Below are 13,501 nucleotides of genomic sequence, written 5' to 3'. Positions count from 1 at the left end.
GTCCCTCGTCCACTCAGCCAGTATCACCAGCCATGTCACTCAACACACAGCAGTGGCATGCACCGAGGGCCATCCCTGACTAGTCCAGAACGGCATCGATGTGGTCAGAGCTGGATCAGAGCACAATGCCTCTGCTGGACATTTTGAGTTGCACAAACTGTCTTCCCACTGAATGGGTAAGGACAGGAAGCAACAGCAATTGCAAGCCACAGCCAGTCGGGAAAAAGGCCAGAGTTTGAGCAACCAGCTGGCAGAGGCGGAGGAACTGCCAGGTGCTGGCAGAGGGGGAGGGGCCGCAGGTGCCGGCAGAGGGGGAGGGGCCGCAGGTGCCGGCAGAGGCCGCAGGTGTCAGCAGAGGGGGAGGGGCCGCAAGGTGCCGGCAGAGGGGGAGGGGCCGCAGGTGCTGGCAGAGGGGGAGGGGCCGCAGGTGACGGCAGAGGCCGCAGGTGTCAGCAGAGGGGGAGAGGCCGCAAGGTGCCGGCAGAGGGGAGGGGGGGCCAGCAAAGGGGGCAAGATGATCAATACCCGGGTGAGGGGGCAGGGGGAACAATACCCGGGTGAACGGGGCAGGGGGAACAATACCCGGGTGAACGGGGCAGGGTGATCAATACCCGGGTGAGGGGGCAGGGAGATCAATACCCAGGTGAACGGGGCAGGGTGATCAATACCCGGGTGAACGGGGCAGGGTGATCAATACCCGGGTGAACGGGGCAGGGTGATCAATACCCGGGTGCACGGGGCAGGGTAATCAATACCCGGGGGAGGGGGCAGGGTGATCATTACCCGGGTGAGGGGGCAGGGTGATCATTACCCGGGTGAGGGGGCAGGGTGATCATTACCCGGGTGAGGGGGGCAGGGTGATCATTACCCGGGTGAGGGGGCAGGGTGATCATTACCCGGGTGAGGGGGCAGGGTGATCAATACCCGGGTGAACGGGGCAGGGTGATCAATACCCGGGTGAACGGGGCAGGGTGATCAATACCCAGGTGCACGGGGCAGGGTAATCAATACCCGGGTGAGGGGGCAGGGTGATCATTACCCGGGTGAGGGGGCAGGGTGATCATTACCCGGGTGAGGGGGGCAGGGTGATCATTACCCGGGTGAGGGGGCAGGGTGATCATTACCCGGGTGAGGGGGCAGGGTGATCATTACCCGGGTGAGGGGGCAGGGTGATCATTACCCGGGTGAGGGGGCAGGGTGATCATTACCGGGTGAGGGGGCAGGGTGATCATTACCCGGGTAAGGGGGCAGGGTGATCATTACCCGGGTGAACGGGGCAGGGTGATCAATACCGGGGTGAACGGGGCAGGGTGATCAATACCCGGGTGAACGGGGCAGGGTGATCAAAACTCCGGTGAGGGGGCAGGGTGATCAATACCCGGGTGAGGGGGCAGGGTGATCATTACCCGGGTGAGGGGGCAGGGTGATCATTACCCGGGTGAGGGGGCAGGGTGATCATTACCCGGGTGAGGGGGCAGGGTGATCATTACCCAGGTAAGGGGGCAGGGTGATCATTACCCGGGTGAACGGGGCAGGGTGATCAATACCGGGGTGAACGGGGCAGGGTGATCAATACCCGGGTGAACGGGGCAGGGTGATCAAAACTCCGGTGAGGGGGCAGGGTGATCAATACCAGGGTGAGGGGGCAGGGTGATCAATACCCGGGTGAAGGGACAGGGTGATCAATACCCGGGTGAACGGGACAGGGTGATCAACACCCGGGTGAACGGAACAGGGTGATCATTACCCAGGTAAGGGGGCAGGGTGATCATTACCCAGGTAAGGGGGCAGGGTGATCATTACCCGGGTGAACGGGGCAGGGTGATCAAAACCCGGGTGCACGGGGCAGGGTGATCAATACCCGGGTGAGGGGGCAGGGTAATCAATAACCGGTGAGGGGGCAGGGTAATCAATAACCGTTGAGGGGGCAGGGTAATCAATAACCGGTGTGGGGGCAGGGTAATCAATAACCGGTGTGGGGGCAGGGTAATCAATAACAGGTGAGGGGGCAGTGTAATCAATAACAGGTGAGGGGGCAGGGTAATCAATAACAGGTGAGGGGGCAGTGTAATCAATAACAGGTGAGGGGGCAGGGTAATCAATAACCGGTGAGGGGGCAGGGTAATCAATAACCGGTGAGGGGGCAGGGTAATCAATAACCGTTGAGGGGGCAGGGTAATCAATAACCGGTGAGGGGGCAGTGTAATCAATAACCGGTGTGGGGGCAGGGTAATCAATAACCGATGTGGGGGCAGGGTAATGAATAACCGGTGTGGGGGCAGGGTAATCAATACCCGGTGTGGGGGCAGGGTAATCAGTAACAGGTGAGGGGGCAGGGTAATCAATAACCGGTGAGGGGGCAGGGTCATCAATAACAGGTGAGGGGGCAGGGTAATCAATAACAGGTGAGGGGGCAGGGTAATCAATAACCGGTGAGGGGGCAGGGTCATCAATAACAGGTGAGGGGGCAGGGTAATCAATAACCGGTGAGGGGGCAGGGTAATCAATAACAGGTGAGGGGGCAGGGTAATCAATAACAGGTGAGGGGGAAGGGTAATCAATAACAGGTGAGGGGGCAGGGTAATCAATAACAGGTGAGGGGGCAGTGTAATCAATAACCGGTGAGGGGGCAGGGTAATCAATAACAGGTGAGGGGGCAGGGTAATCAATAACAGGTGAGGGGGCAGTGTAATCAATAACCGGTGAGGGGGCAGGGTAATCAATAACAGGTGAGGGGGCAGGGTAATCAATAACAGGTGAGGGGGCAGGGTAATCAATAACAGGTGAGGGGGCAGGGTAATCAATAACAGGTGAGGGGGCAGGGTAATCAATAACCGGTGAGGGGGCAGGGTAATCAACAACCGGTGCGGGGGAAGGGTAATCAATAACAGGTGAGGGGGCAGTGTAATCAATAACAGGTGAGGGGGCAGGGTAATCAATAACAGCTGAGGGGGCAGGGTAATCAATAACAGGTGAGGGGGCAGGGTAATCAACAACCGGTGAGGGGGCAGGGTAATCAACAACCGGTGCGGGGGAAGGGTAATCAATAACAGGTGAGGGGGCAGTGTAATCAATAACAGGTGAGGGGGCAGGGTAATCAATAACCGGTGAGGGGGCAGGGTAATCAACAACCGGTGCGGGGGAAGGGTAATCAATAACAGGTGAGGGGGCAGTGTAATCAATAACAGGTGAGGGGGCAGGGTAATCAATAACAGCTGAGGGGGCAGGGTAATCAATAACAGGTGAGGGGGCAGGGTAATCAATAACAGGTGAGGGGGCAGGGTAATCAATAACAGGTGAGGGGGCAGGGTAATCAATAACAGGTGAGGGGGCAGGGTAATCAATAACCGGTGTGGGGGCAGGGTAATCAATAACAGCTGAGGGGGCAGGGTAATCAATAACAGGTGAGGGGGCAGGGTAATCAATAACAGGTGAGGGGGCAGGGTAATCAATAACAGGTGAGGGGGCAGGGTAATCAATAACAGGTGTGGGGGCAGGGTAATCAATAACAGGTGAGGGGGCAGGGTAATCAATAACAGGTGAGGGGGCAGGGTAATCAATAACAGGTGTGGGGGCAGGGTAATCAATAACAGGTGAGGGGGCAGGGTAATCAATAACAGGTGAGGGGGCAGGGTAATCAATAACAGGTGAGGGGGCAGGGTAATCAATAACAGGTGAGGGGGCAGGGTAATCAACAACCGGTGCGGGGGAAGGGTAATCAATAACAGGTGAGGGGGCAGTGTAATCAATAACAGGTGAGGGGGCAGGGTAATCAATAACAGCTGAGGGGGCAGGGTAATCAATAACAGGTGAGGGGGCAGGGTAATCAATAACAGGTGAGGGGGAAGGGTAATCAACAACCGGTGCGGGGGAAGGGTAATCAATAACAGGTGAGGGGGCAGTGTAATCAATAACAGGTGAGGGGGCAGGGTAATCAATAACAGGTGAGGGGGAAGGGTAATCAATAACAGGTGAGGGGGCAGGGTAATCAATAACAGGTGAGGGGGAAGGGTAATCAACAACCGGTGCGGGGGAAGGGTAATCAATAACAGGTGAGGGGGCAGTGTAATCAATAACAGGTGAGGGGGCAGGGTAATCAATAACAGGTGTGGGGGCAGGGTAATCAATAACAGGTGAGGGGGCAGGGTAATCAATAACAGGTGTGGGGGCAGGGTAATCAATAACAGGTGAGGGGGCAGGGTAATCAATAACAGGTGAGGGGGAAGGGTAATCAATAACAGGTGAGGGGGCAGGGTAATCAATAACAGGTGAGGGGGCAGGGTAATCAATAACAGGTGAGGGGGCAGGGTAATCAATAACAGGTGAGGGGGCAGGGTAATCAACAACCGGTGCGGGGGAAGGGTAATCAATAACAGGTGAGGGGGCAGTGTAATCAATAACAGGTGAGGGGGCAGGGTAATCAATAACAGGTGTGGGGGCAGGGTAATCAATAACAGGTGAGGGGGCAGGGTAATCAATAACAGGTGAGGGGGAAGGGTAATCAACAACCGGTGCGGGGGCAGGGTAATCAATAACAGGTGAGGGGGCAGGGTAATCAATAACAGGTGAGGGGGCAGGGTAATCAATAACAGGTGAGGGGGAAGGGTAATCAACAACCGGTGCGGGGGAAGGGTAATCAATAACAGGTGAGGGGGCAGTGTAATCAATAACAGGTGAGGGGGCAGGGTAATCAATAACAGGTGTGGGGGCAGGGTAATCAATAACAGGTGAGGGGGCAGGGTAATCAATAACAGGTGTGGGGGCAGGGTAATCAATAACAGGTGAGGGGGCAGGGTAATCAATAACAGGTGAGGGGGCAGGGTAATCAATAACAGGTGAGGGGGCAGGGTAATCAATAACAGGTGTGGGGGCAGGGTAATCAATAACAGGTGAGGGGGCAGGGTAATCAATAACCGGTGTGGGGGCAGGGTAATCAATAACCGGTGTGGGGGCAGGGTAATCAATAACCGGTGAGGGGGCAGGGTAATCAATAACAGGTGAGGGGGCAGGGTAATCAATAACCGGTGAGGAGGCAGGGTAATCAATAACAGGTGAGGGGGCAGGGTAATCAATAACCGGTGTGGGGGCAGGGTAATCAATAACAGGTGAGGGGGCAGGGTAATCAATAACAGGTGAGGGGGCAGGGTAATCAATAACCGGTGAGGGGGCAGGGTAATCAATAACCGGTGAGCGGGCAGGGTAATCAATAACCGGTGAGGGGGCAGGGTAATCAATAACAGGTGAGGGGGCAGGGTAATCAATAACAGGTGAGGGGGCAGGGTAATCAATAACAGGTGAGGGGGCAGGGTAATCAATAACAGGTGAGGGGGCAGGGTCATCAATAACCGGTGAGGGGGCAGGGTCATCAATAACAGGTGAGGGGGCAGGGTAATCAATAACAGGTGAGGGGGCAGGGTAATCAATAACCGGTGTGGGGGCAGGGTAATCAATAACCGGTGTGGGGGCAGGGTAATCAATAACCGGTGAGGGGGCAGGGTAATCAATAACAGGTGAGGGGGCAGGGTCATCAATAACAGGTGTGGGGGCAGGGTAATCAACAACAGGTGAGGGGGCAGGGTCATCAATAACCAGTGTGGGGGCAGGGTAATCAATAACCGGTGTGGGGGCAGGGTAATCAATAACAGGTGAGGGGGCAGGGTAATCAATAACCGGTGAGGGGGCAGGGTCATCAATAACAGGTGAGGGGACAGTGTAATCAATAACCGCTGATGGGGCAGGGTAATCAATAACAGGTGAGGGGGCAGGGTAATCAACAACAGGTGAGGGGGCAGGGTAATCAATAACAGGTGAGGGGGCAGGGTAATCAATAACAGGTGAGGGGGCAGGGTCATCAATAACAGGTGTGGGGGCAGGGTAATCAACAACAGGTGAGGGGGCAGGGTCATCAATAACCAGTGTGGGGGCAGGGTAATCAATAACCGGTGTGGGGGCAGGGTAATCAATAACAGGTGAGGGGGCAGGGTAATCAATAACCGGTGAGGGGGCAGGGTAATCAATAACAGGTGAGGGGGCAGTGTAATCAATAACCGGTGAGGGGGCAGGGTCATCAATAACAGGTGAGGGGGCAGGGTAATCAACAACAGGTGAGGGGGCAGGGTAATCAATAACAGGTGAGGGGGCAGGGTCATCAATAACCGGTGAGGGGGCAGGGTAATCAATAACCGGTGAGGGGGCAGGGTCATCAATAACCGGTGAGGGGGCAGGGTAATCAATAACCGGTGAGGGGACAGTGTAATCAATAACCGGTGAGGGGGCAGGGTCATCAATAACAGGTGAGGGGGCAGGGTAATCAATAACCGGTGTGGGGGCAGGGTAATCAATAACAGGTGAGGGGGCAGGGTCATCAATAACCGGTGAGGGGGCAGGGTAATCAATAACCGGTGAGGGGACAGTGTAATCAATAACCGGTGAGGGGGCAGGGTCATCAATAACAGGTGAGGGGGCAGGGTAATCAACAACAGGTGAGGGGGCAGGGTCATCAATAACCGGTGAGGGGGCAGGGTAATCAATAACAGGTGAGGGGGCAGGGTAATCAACAACAGGTGAGGGGGCAGGGTCATCAATAACCGGTGTGGGGGCAGGGTAATCAATAACCGGTGAGGAGGCAGTGTAATCAATAACCGGTGAGGGGACAGTGTAATCAATAACCGGTGAGGGGGCAGGGTAATCAATAACCGGTGAGGGGGCAGGGTAATCAATAACCGGTGTGTGGGCAGGGTAATCAATAACAGGTGAGGGGGCAGGGTCATCAATAACCGCTGAGGGGGCAGGGTAATCAATAACCGGTGAGGGGGCAGGGTAATCAATAACCGGTGAGGGGGCAGGGTAATCAATAACAGGTGAGGGGGCAGGGTAATCAATAACAGGTGTGGGGGCAGGGTAATCAATAACAGGTGAGGGGGCAGGGTAATCAATAACAGGTGAGGGGGCAGGGTCATCAATAACAGGTGAGGGGGCAGGGTAATCAATAACCGCTGAGGGGGCAGGGTAATAAATAACCGGTGAGGGGGCAGGGTAATCAATAACCGGTGATAGGGCAGGGTAATGAAAAACCGCTGAGGGGGCAGTGTGACCAATACGCGGTGAGGGGGCAGGGTAGTCAGTCGCCATCACGAGACGGCACACTCTTTGTCATCTCAATTACTGCCTGCCGCCCCCATTTGAAGTGGTGTTAAACCTCACTTGACCTGGGCCTTATTTAAATGTATGGTGCAAGCCACAAACACGTCTCCTCACTCCATGCTCAGATCTCACACACTCCATATCGATATACAGTACAGGGGAGGAGGAACACTATCTTGTAACCACACAGTGGGCAGTGTGCCACATGGATGCATGTCTGGCAGCTCGCCGTCGATTCCTGTCAGATACATTCCCTACATACACTCTCTCACTAGTAGGTAGAAGCAGTGAGTGCCTCTCCCACAAGTACACCAGAGACACAGACACTTTCCACATCAACTGCAAGAGCTCTTGGCATTCCCATTGCTCTCAGCCGATCACAATTTAGTTAACACTCAAAACTGGTTGGGCGGAAGCAGAACAGGCGGGGGAATGCAACAGGCAGGCGAGAATGTGGAGCTGAATTATTTGGAGTTGAAGTGCTGTCTTGTGCTGAGTGAGTGTGTAGGCACAGACAGGAATCAATGCAGGTTCCCTTCACATGACTAGAATCGATTGTGAATGTGACTGGAGACATTTCCAAACTCATGCAGCAGCCAGGCAAGCATAACCCATGCAACAACAGGCAGAATGAGCGCTTTGTTACTCATAGATAAGGTTTCCATGGCCGCATCCTCCAGCTGGTCCCACATTGAGCTCTTGTCTCTCCCTGAGCGGATCCAAGGCAGGACGGAGCCAGGCAGCAGGTAGAAAGGAAAAGACCCCGGCATTTAGTTACATTCATCAGCAAAGACCATAAGTGGTTTAATTCCTTCACACAGAACAGAATGTGACACAGAGTCTTCACAAGCCCAGATACAGTCAGACTAGACCAGGAGTACCAGCAGTGAGTGCACAGGAGGGACAGCAAGCCCAAGATCAAACTCTCATAGTACAGGAAATATCCATGTTTCAGATCTCTCCCTCTCTCTCAAGCACACACACACACAAACAAATAGAAACTCAATGTCATGGGTATAGTTAGAGCTGTAGAGATGTGTACTGCACCTCTGCAAGCATCTTATATCATACTGTCGCACATATGGACACTCAGAAACACGATGATTAGACTGGACCAAACGGTGCACTGCTACACACTCCCCACCCTACGAGCCCACCCCTCCCCCAAGACATAGATCACCCAGTCCTGACACACAGCTGCCCGGCATCCACTCAGCATGCCCTGATACCCACTTCGCACCCACCACATAACTACATCCCACAGATGCCAAAGAGCCTTTATCCAGTGGGTGTAGAGGTCTGCAGGGGCACTATAAAAGTGGCACTCTGGAACCCAGGAGTTCTGGACTCTGGGAATAATGAGATAAAATGAATCACTCTTCATTCAGCACTTTATAATCATCTTCAAATGCAAAAGACAGGATTTGTTTAAATACTTACCCAACAGTCCCTCGAACAGGTAAACCCTCTGACTGATATCCTCTGGGGGGGCAGGAGGCTGTGGACACCCGCTGCCACCTTTAGCAGCCTTGAATCCGGGTCCCAGCATGTGTGATTTACCCTGTAATGGGAAAGCAGCTCAATCAGCTCCTATCTTTGCCACTTTGCTCATGGGACCGTTTTTCTGTCCCATGATAGGATCAGCACAGCGAGAGTTTCACTCAGTTAACTCACACATTCCCCCGTTCTTCTTCCTTCTCCTTTTTTGATCACCCTGACCTGACCAACCTTTTTTTATGCTCCAACTCAGTGCTCTTTCAGATCTGCTCAAACCAGGCCCCTCCACTCACCGTGGGACGGCAGTTTTGAACAACACTTTGAGAATTCTCTCCTCAGGCCAAGCAGACACTTTCCTCTGATAACCCCCCCTCACTCCCCAATCACCATCACCTCCTCTGATAGCTCAACCCTCACTCCCCAATCAGCGTCACCTCCTCTGATAGCTCAACCCTCACTCCCCGTCACCTCCTCTGATAACCCCCCCCCCCCACTCCCCAATCACCGTCACTTCCTCTGATAGCTCAACCCTCACTCCCCAATCACCGTCACCTCCTCTGATAGCTCAACCCTCACTCCCCGTCACCTCCTCTGATAACCCCCCCTCACTCCCCAATCACCGTCACCTCCTCTGATAACCCCCCCTCACTCCCCAATCACCGTCATCTCCTCTGATAGTCCCCCCTCACTCCCCAATCACCGTCACCTCCTCTGATAACCCCCCCTCACTCCCCAATCACCGTCACCTCCTCTGATAACCCCCCCTCACTCCCCAATCACCGTCACCTCCTCTGATAGCTCAACCCTCACCCCCCAATCACCGTCACCTCCTCTGATAGCCCCCCTCACTCACCAATCACCGTCACCTCCTCTGATAGCCCCCCTCACCCCCCAATCACCGTCACCTCCTCTGATAGCCCCCCTCACTCCCCAATCACCGTCATCTCCTCTGATAGCCCCCCTCACTCCCCAATCACCGTCACCTCCTCTGACAGCCCCATCCTCATAGAGTCATAGAGTTATCCAGCACAGAAACAGGCCCTTTGGTCCACATGTCTGTGCCAGCAATCAATCACCTAAGTATTTTAATCCCATTTTCCTGCACTGGTCCGTAGCCTTGTATGCTATGGCCTTTCAAGTGCTCATCTAAATACTTCTTAAATGTTGTGAGGGTTCCTGCCTCTACCACCTCTTCAGGCAGAGCGTTCCAGATTCCAACCAACCTCTGGCTGGTTTTCCCTGCTACCCTTCTTGAATAACGGTACCACATTCGCTGCCCTCCAATCCTCTGGTACCTCTACTGTGGCCTGAGAGGATTTGAAAATTTGTGTCAGAGCCCCTGCTATCTCGTCCCTTGCCTCACATAACAGCCTGGGATGCATCTCATCTGGGCCTGGGGATTTATCCACTTTTAAGCCTGCTAAAACAGCTAATATTTCCTCCCTTTCAATGCTAATATGTTCAAGTATATCACAATTCCCCTCCCTGATCTCGACACCTACATCGTCCTTCTCCATAGTGAACACAGATGAAAAGTAGTCATTTAAAACCTCACCAATGTCCTCCAGCTCCACACACACATTACCACTTTGGTCCCTAATGGGTCCCACTCTTTCCCTGGTTATCCTCTTGCTCCTAATATACTTATAAAACGCCTTAGGGTTTTCCTTTACCTTGCCCGCTAGTGTTATTTCATGTCCACTCTTTGCTCTCCTGATTACTTATTTAAGTACCCCCATACACTTTCTATCCTCCTCTAGGGCCTCCGCTGTTTTCAGCACTCTGAATTTGCCATAAGCCTCCTTCTTTTTCCTTATCCAATCCTCTATATCTTTTGACATCCAGGATTCCCTGGACTTGTTGGTCCTACCCTTCACCTTAATGGGTACATGTTGACTCTGAACTCTCACTATTTCCCTTTGAATGACTCCCACTGATCTGATGTAGACTTTCCTACAAGTAGCTGCTCCCAGTCCACTCTGGCCAGATTCTGTCTTATCATATTGAAATCTGCCTTCCCCCAATTCAGTACCTTTATTTCCAGTCCCTCTTTGTCCTTTTCCATAACTACCTTAAATCTTACAGAGTTATGGTCACTATTCCCAAAATGTTCCCCCACTGACATTTCTACCACTTGTCCGGCTTCATTCCCTAGGATTAGGTCCAGTACTGCCCCTTCTCTTGTAGGACTTTCTACGTACCGGCTCAAAAAGCTGTCCTGTATGCATTTTAAGATTCCGCCCCCTTTAAGCCTTTTGCACTAAGACTATCCCAGTTAATATTGGGGAAGTTGAAATCCCCTACCATTATTACCCTATTATTTTTGCACCTCTCTGAAATTTGCCTGCATATCTGCTCCTCTATCTCTCCCTGACTGTTTGGAGTACACTCCCAGCCAAGTGATTGCCCCCTTTTTGTTTTTAAGCTCGACCCATATGGCCTCATTTGAGGAACCTTCTAAGATATCATCCCTCCTTACTGCAGTAATTGACTCCTTGATCAACAGCAATGCCACCTCCTCTTTTACCCCCTCCCCTGTCACACCTGAAGATTCTATACTGTGGAATATTGAGCTACCAATCCTGCCCATCCCTCAACCATGTCTCAGTGATAGCAATAATATCATATTCCCATGTGCTAATCAACACCCTCAATTCATCTGCCTTACTACCTAGACTCCTTGCATTAAAATAGATGCAATCCAGCCTTGCATTTTTCACTTGTGGCTTAACAGGTCTATCAGTTTCTCTTCTATATTTGACTGTGTATCACCCCCTACTGTACCTCTACTCTGTATCCCAACCCCTGCCAGATTAGTTTAAACCCACACCTCCCCCCCACCCTCCCCCCAACAACACTAGCCAACCTCCTAGCAAGGATGTTGGTCCCATTCCAGTTCAGGTGTAAAACGTCCAACTTGTACAGGTCCCACCTTTGCCAGAAATAGACCCAGACCCAGTGATCGAGGAAACTAAAGCCCTCCCTCCTGCACCATCTCAGCCACGCATTCATCTGCTCTATCCTCCTATTCCTATGCTCACTAGCATGTGGCACTGGGAGTAATCCAGATATTACAACCTTTGAGGTCCTGCTTTTTAATCAGCTACCTAGCTCCCTAAATTCTTGTTGCAGGACCTTATCCCTCTTTCTACCTATGTCGTAGGTACCAATGTGTTCCGCGACCTGACTGTTCACCCTCCCCGTTCACAAAGTCCTGCAGCCGCTCCATGACATCCTTGACCCTAGCACCAGGAAGGCAACATACCATCCTGGAGTCACGTTTGCGGCCACGGAAACGCCCGTCTGTACCCTTTACATAGAAACATTAAAAAAAAAAGGAGTAGGAGTAGGCCATTCGGCCGTTTGAGCCTACACTGCCATTCAATACGATCATGGCTGATCATCCAAACTCAGTACCATGTTCCCGCTTTCTCCCCTTATCCCTTGATCCCTTTAGCCCTAAGAATTATATCTAACTCTTTTTTGAATATAGAAACATGGAAAAATAGAATTATGATAGAATCCCTATCACGATAACTCTCTCACTCTTTTTCCTCCCCTCCTGTGCAGCTGAGCCACCCGTGGAGCCACAGACTTTGCTGCATTTCCCCGAGAAGCCATCTCCCCCAACAGTATCCAAAGTGGAAAATGTGTCAGACAGGGAGACGGACCCAGCGGACTCCTACACTACCTGCCTAGTTTTTCCACTCTGCCTGGTGGTCACCATTCCCTTTCTGCCCGAGCAGTCTTTATCTGCAGTGTGACCACCTCCCTGTACATGCTTTCCACAATGATCTCAGCCTCGCGGATGCTCCACAGTATCTCCAGCCGTCGCTCCAGATCTGAAACCCGAATTTCAAGTAGCTGCAGCTGGAGACACTTCCTCCACACGTGTTCACCCTGGACACTGGAAGTGTCCCTGACTTCCCACGTTGCTGAGCTGCACTGCCATGGCTTACCCTTAATTTATCCCCTTAAATTACCCAAAACTTAAACTATTTACACGAGGGACCTTGATTCCCTAAAAAAACTACCTGCTATATTAAAAAAACTGTAGACCTTTCCCTTTACTTTTTGTTACTTACCCAGCTATTCCCCAACAGTAGTTACTCGCCAAACAATCGCCTTGTAGTTTTCCTGTGATGTCACTGCTCACATTGTTTTCAAACTCCGGTGCGCCTGGACTGTTCTCCGCTCCGCTCCCGTAAGGTGAGTGAGTGGGCCGCGATCCTCTACTCAATTTATCCTCTTCTCTCGCTCAGTGTTCACCCCGCAGGTCCGCTCCTCTCCGGGAAGGTGTGACTGGGTCGCCATCCTCGGGCTCAGTTTATCCTCTTCTCTTGCTCGGTGTTCACCCCACAGGTCCGCTCCTCTCCCGGAAAGTGAGTGACTGGGCCACGATCCTCGGACTCAATTTATCCTCTTATCTCGCTTGGTGTTTTCCCCGCAGGTCTGCTCCTCTCCACCGCTCTCCTGGAAGGTGAGTGACTGGGCCACGATCCTCAGACTCAATTTATCCCCTTATCTTGCTTGGTGTTTTCCCCCCAGGTCCGCTCCTATTTGCTGCATTCCCTGAAGGTAAGTGAGTGGGCTGCAATCCTCGGGCTGAATTTATCCTCTTCTCTTGTTTGGTGTTTTCCCCGCAGGTCCACTCCTCTCCGCTGCTCTCCTGGAAGATACGTCCCCATCATCTCCCCTCCTCACTGCGCAATCGCCAACACCTCCCCTCTGATAGCCCTACCCTCAGTCCCCCATTTTCTTCCCTCAATAAAATAAACTGCTGAGTATTTCCGGCACTTTGTTCTCATTTCATCCCTCACTATCTCCTTCCCCTCCTCTCAGTCCACCATCTCCTCTCTAT

At 52.7% G+C, this 13,501-nt stretch overlaps 1 protein-coding gene across 1 annotated transcript in view; it reads right to left on the bottom strand.

The window, feature by feature from the left end:
* Positions 1-13,501, bottom strand: part of madd (MAP-kinase activating death domain) — a 426,952-nt gene that overhangs the window by 131,230 nt on the left and 282,221 nt on the right. Inside the window, exons 22-23 of the mRNA XM_068046784.1 lie at positions 8,584-8,704; positions 7,790-7,852 (exon numbers count right to left, since the gene is read on the bottom strand). Coding sequence (XP_067902885.1) covers positions 7,790-7,852; positions 8,584-8,704 — 184 coding nt within the window. The remainder of the gene's footprint in view (positions 1-7,789; positions 7,853-8,583; positions 8,705-13,501) is intronic.

This window comes from Heterodontus francisci, chromosome 14 (assembly GCF_036365525.1).
Source record: "Heterodontus francisci isolate sHetFra1 chromosome 14, sHetFra1.hap1, whole genome shotgun sequence".
Taxonomy (NCBI): Eukaryota; Metazoa; Chordata; class Chondrichthyes; order Heterodontiformes; family Heterodontidae; genus Heterodontus; species Heterodontus francisci.
The sequence above is the reverse complement of the archived record's forward strand: the minus strand, read 5'-3'. Positions and strand labels throughout refer to the sequence as shown.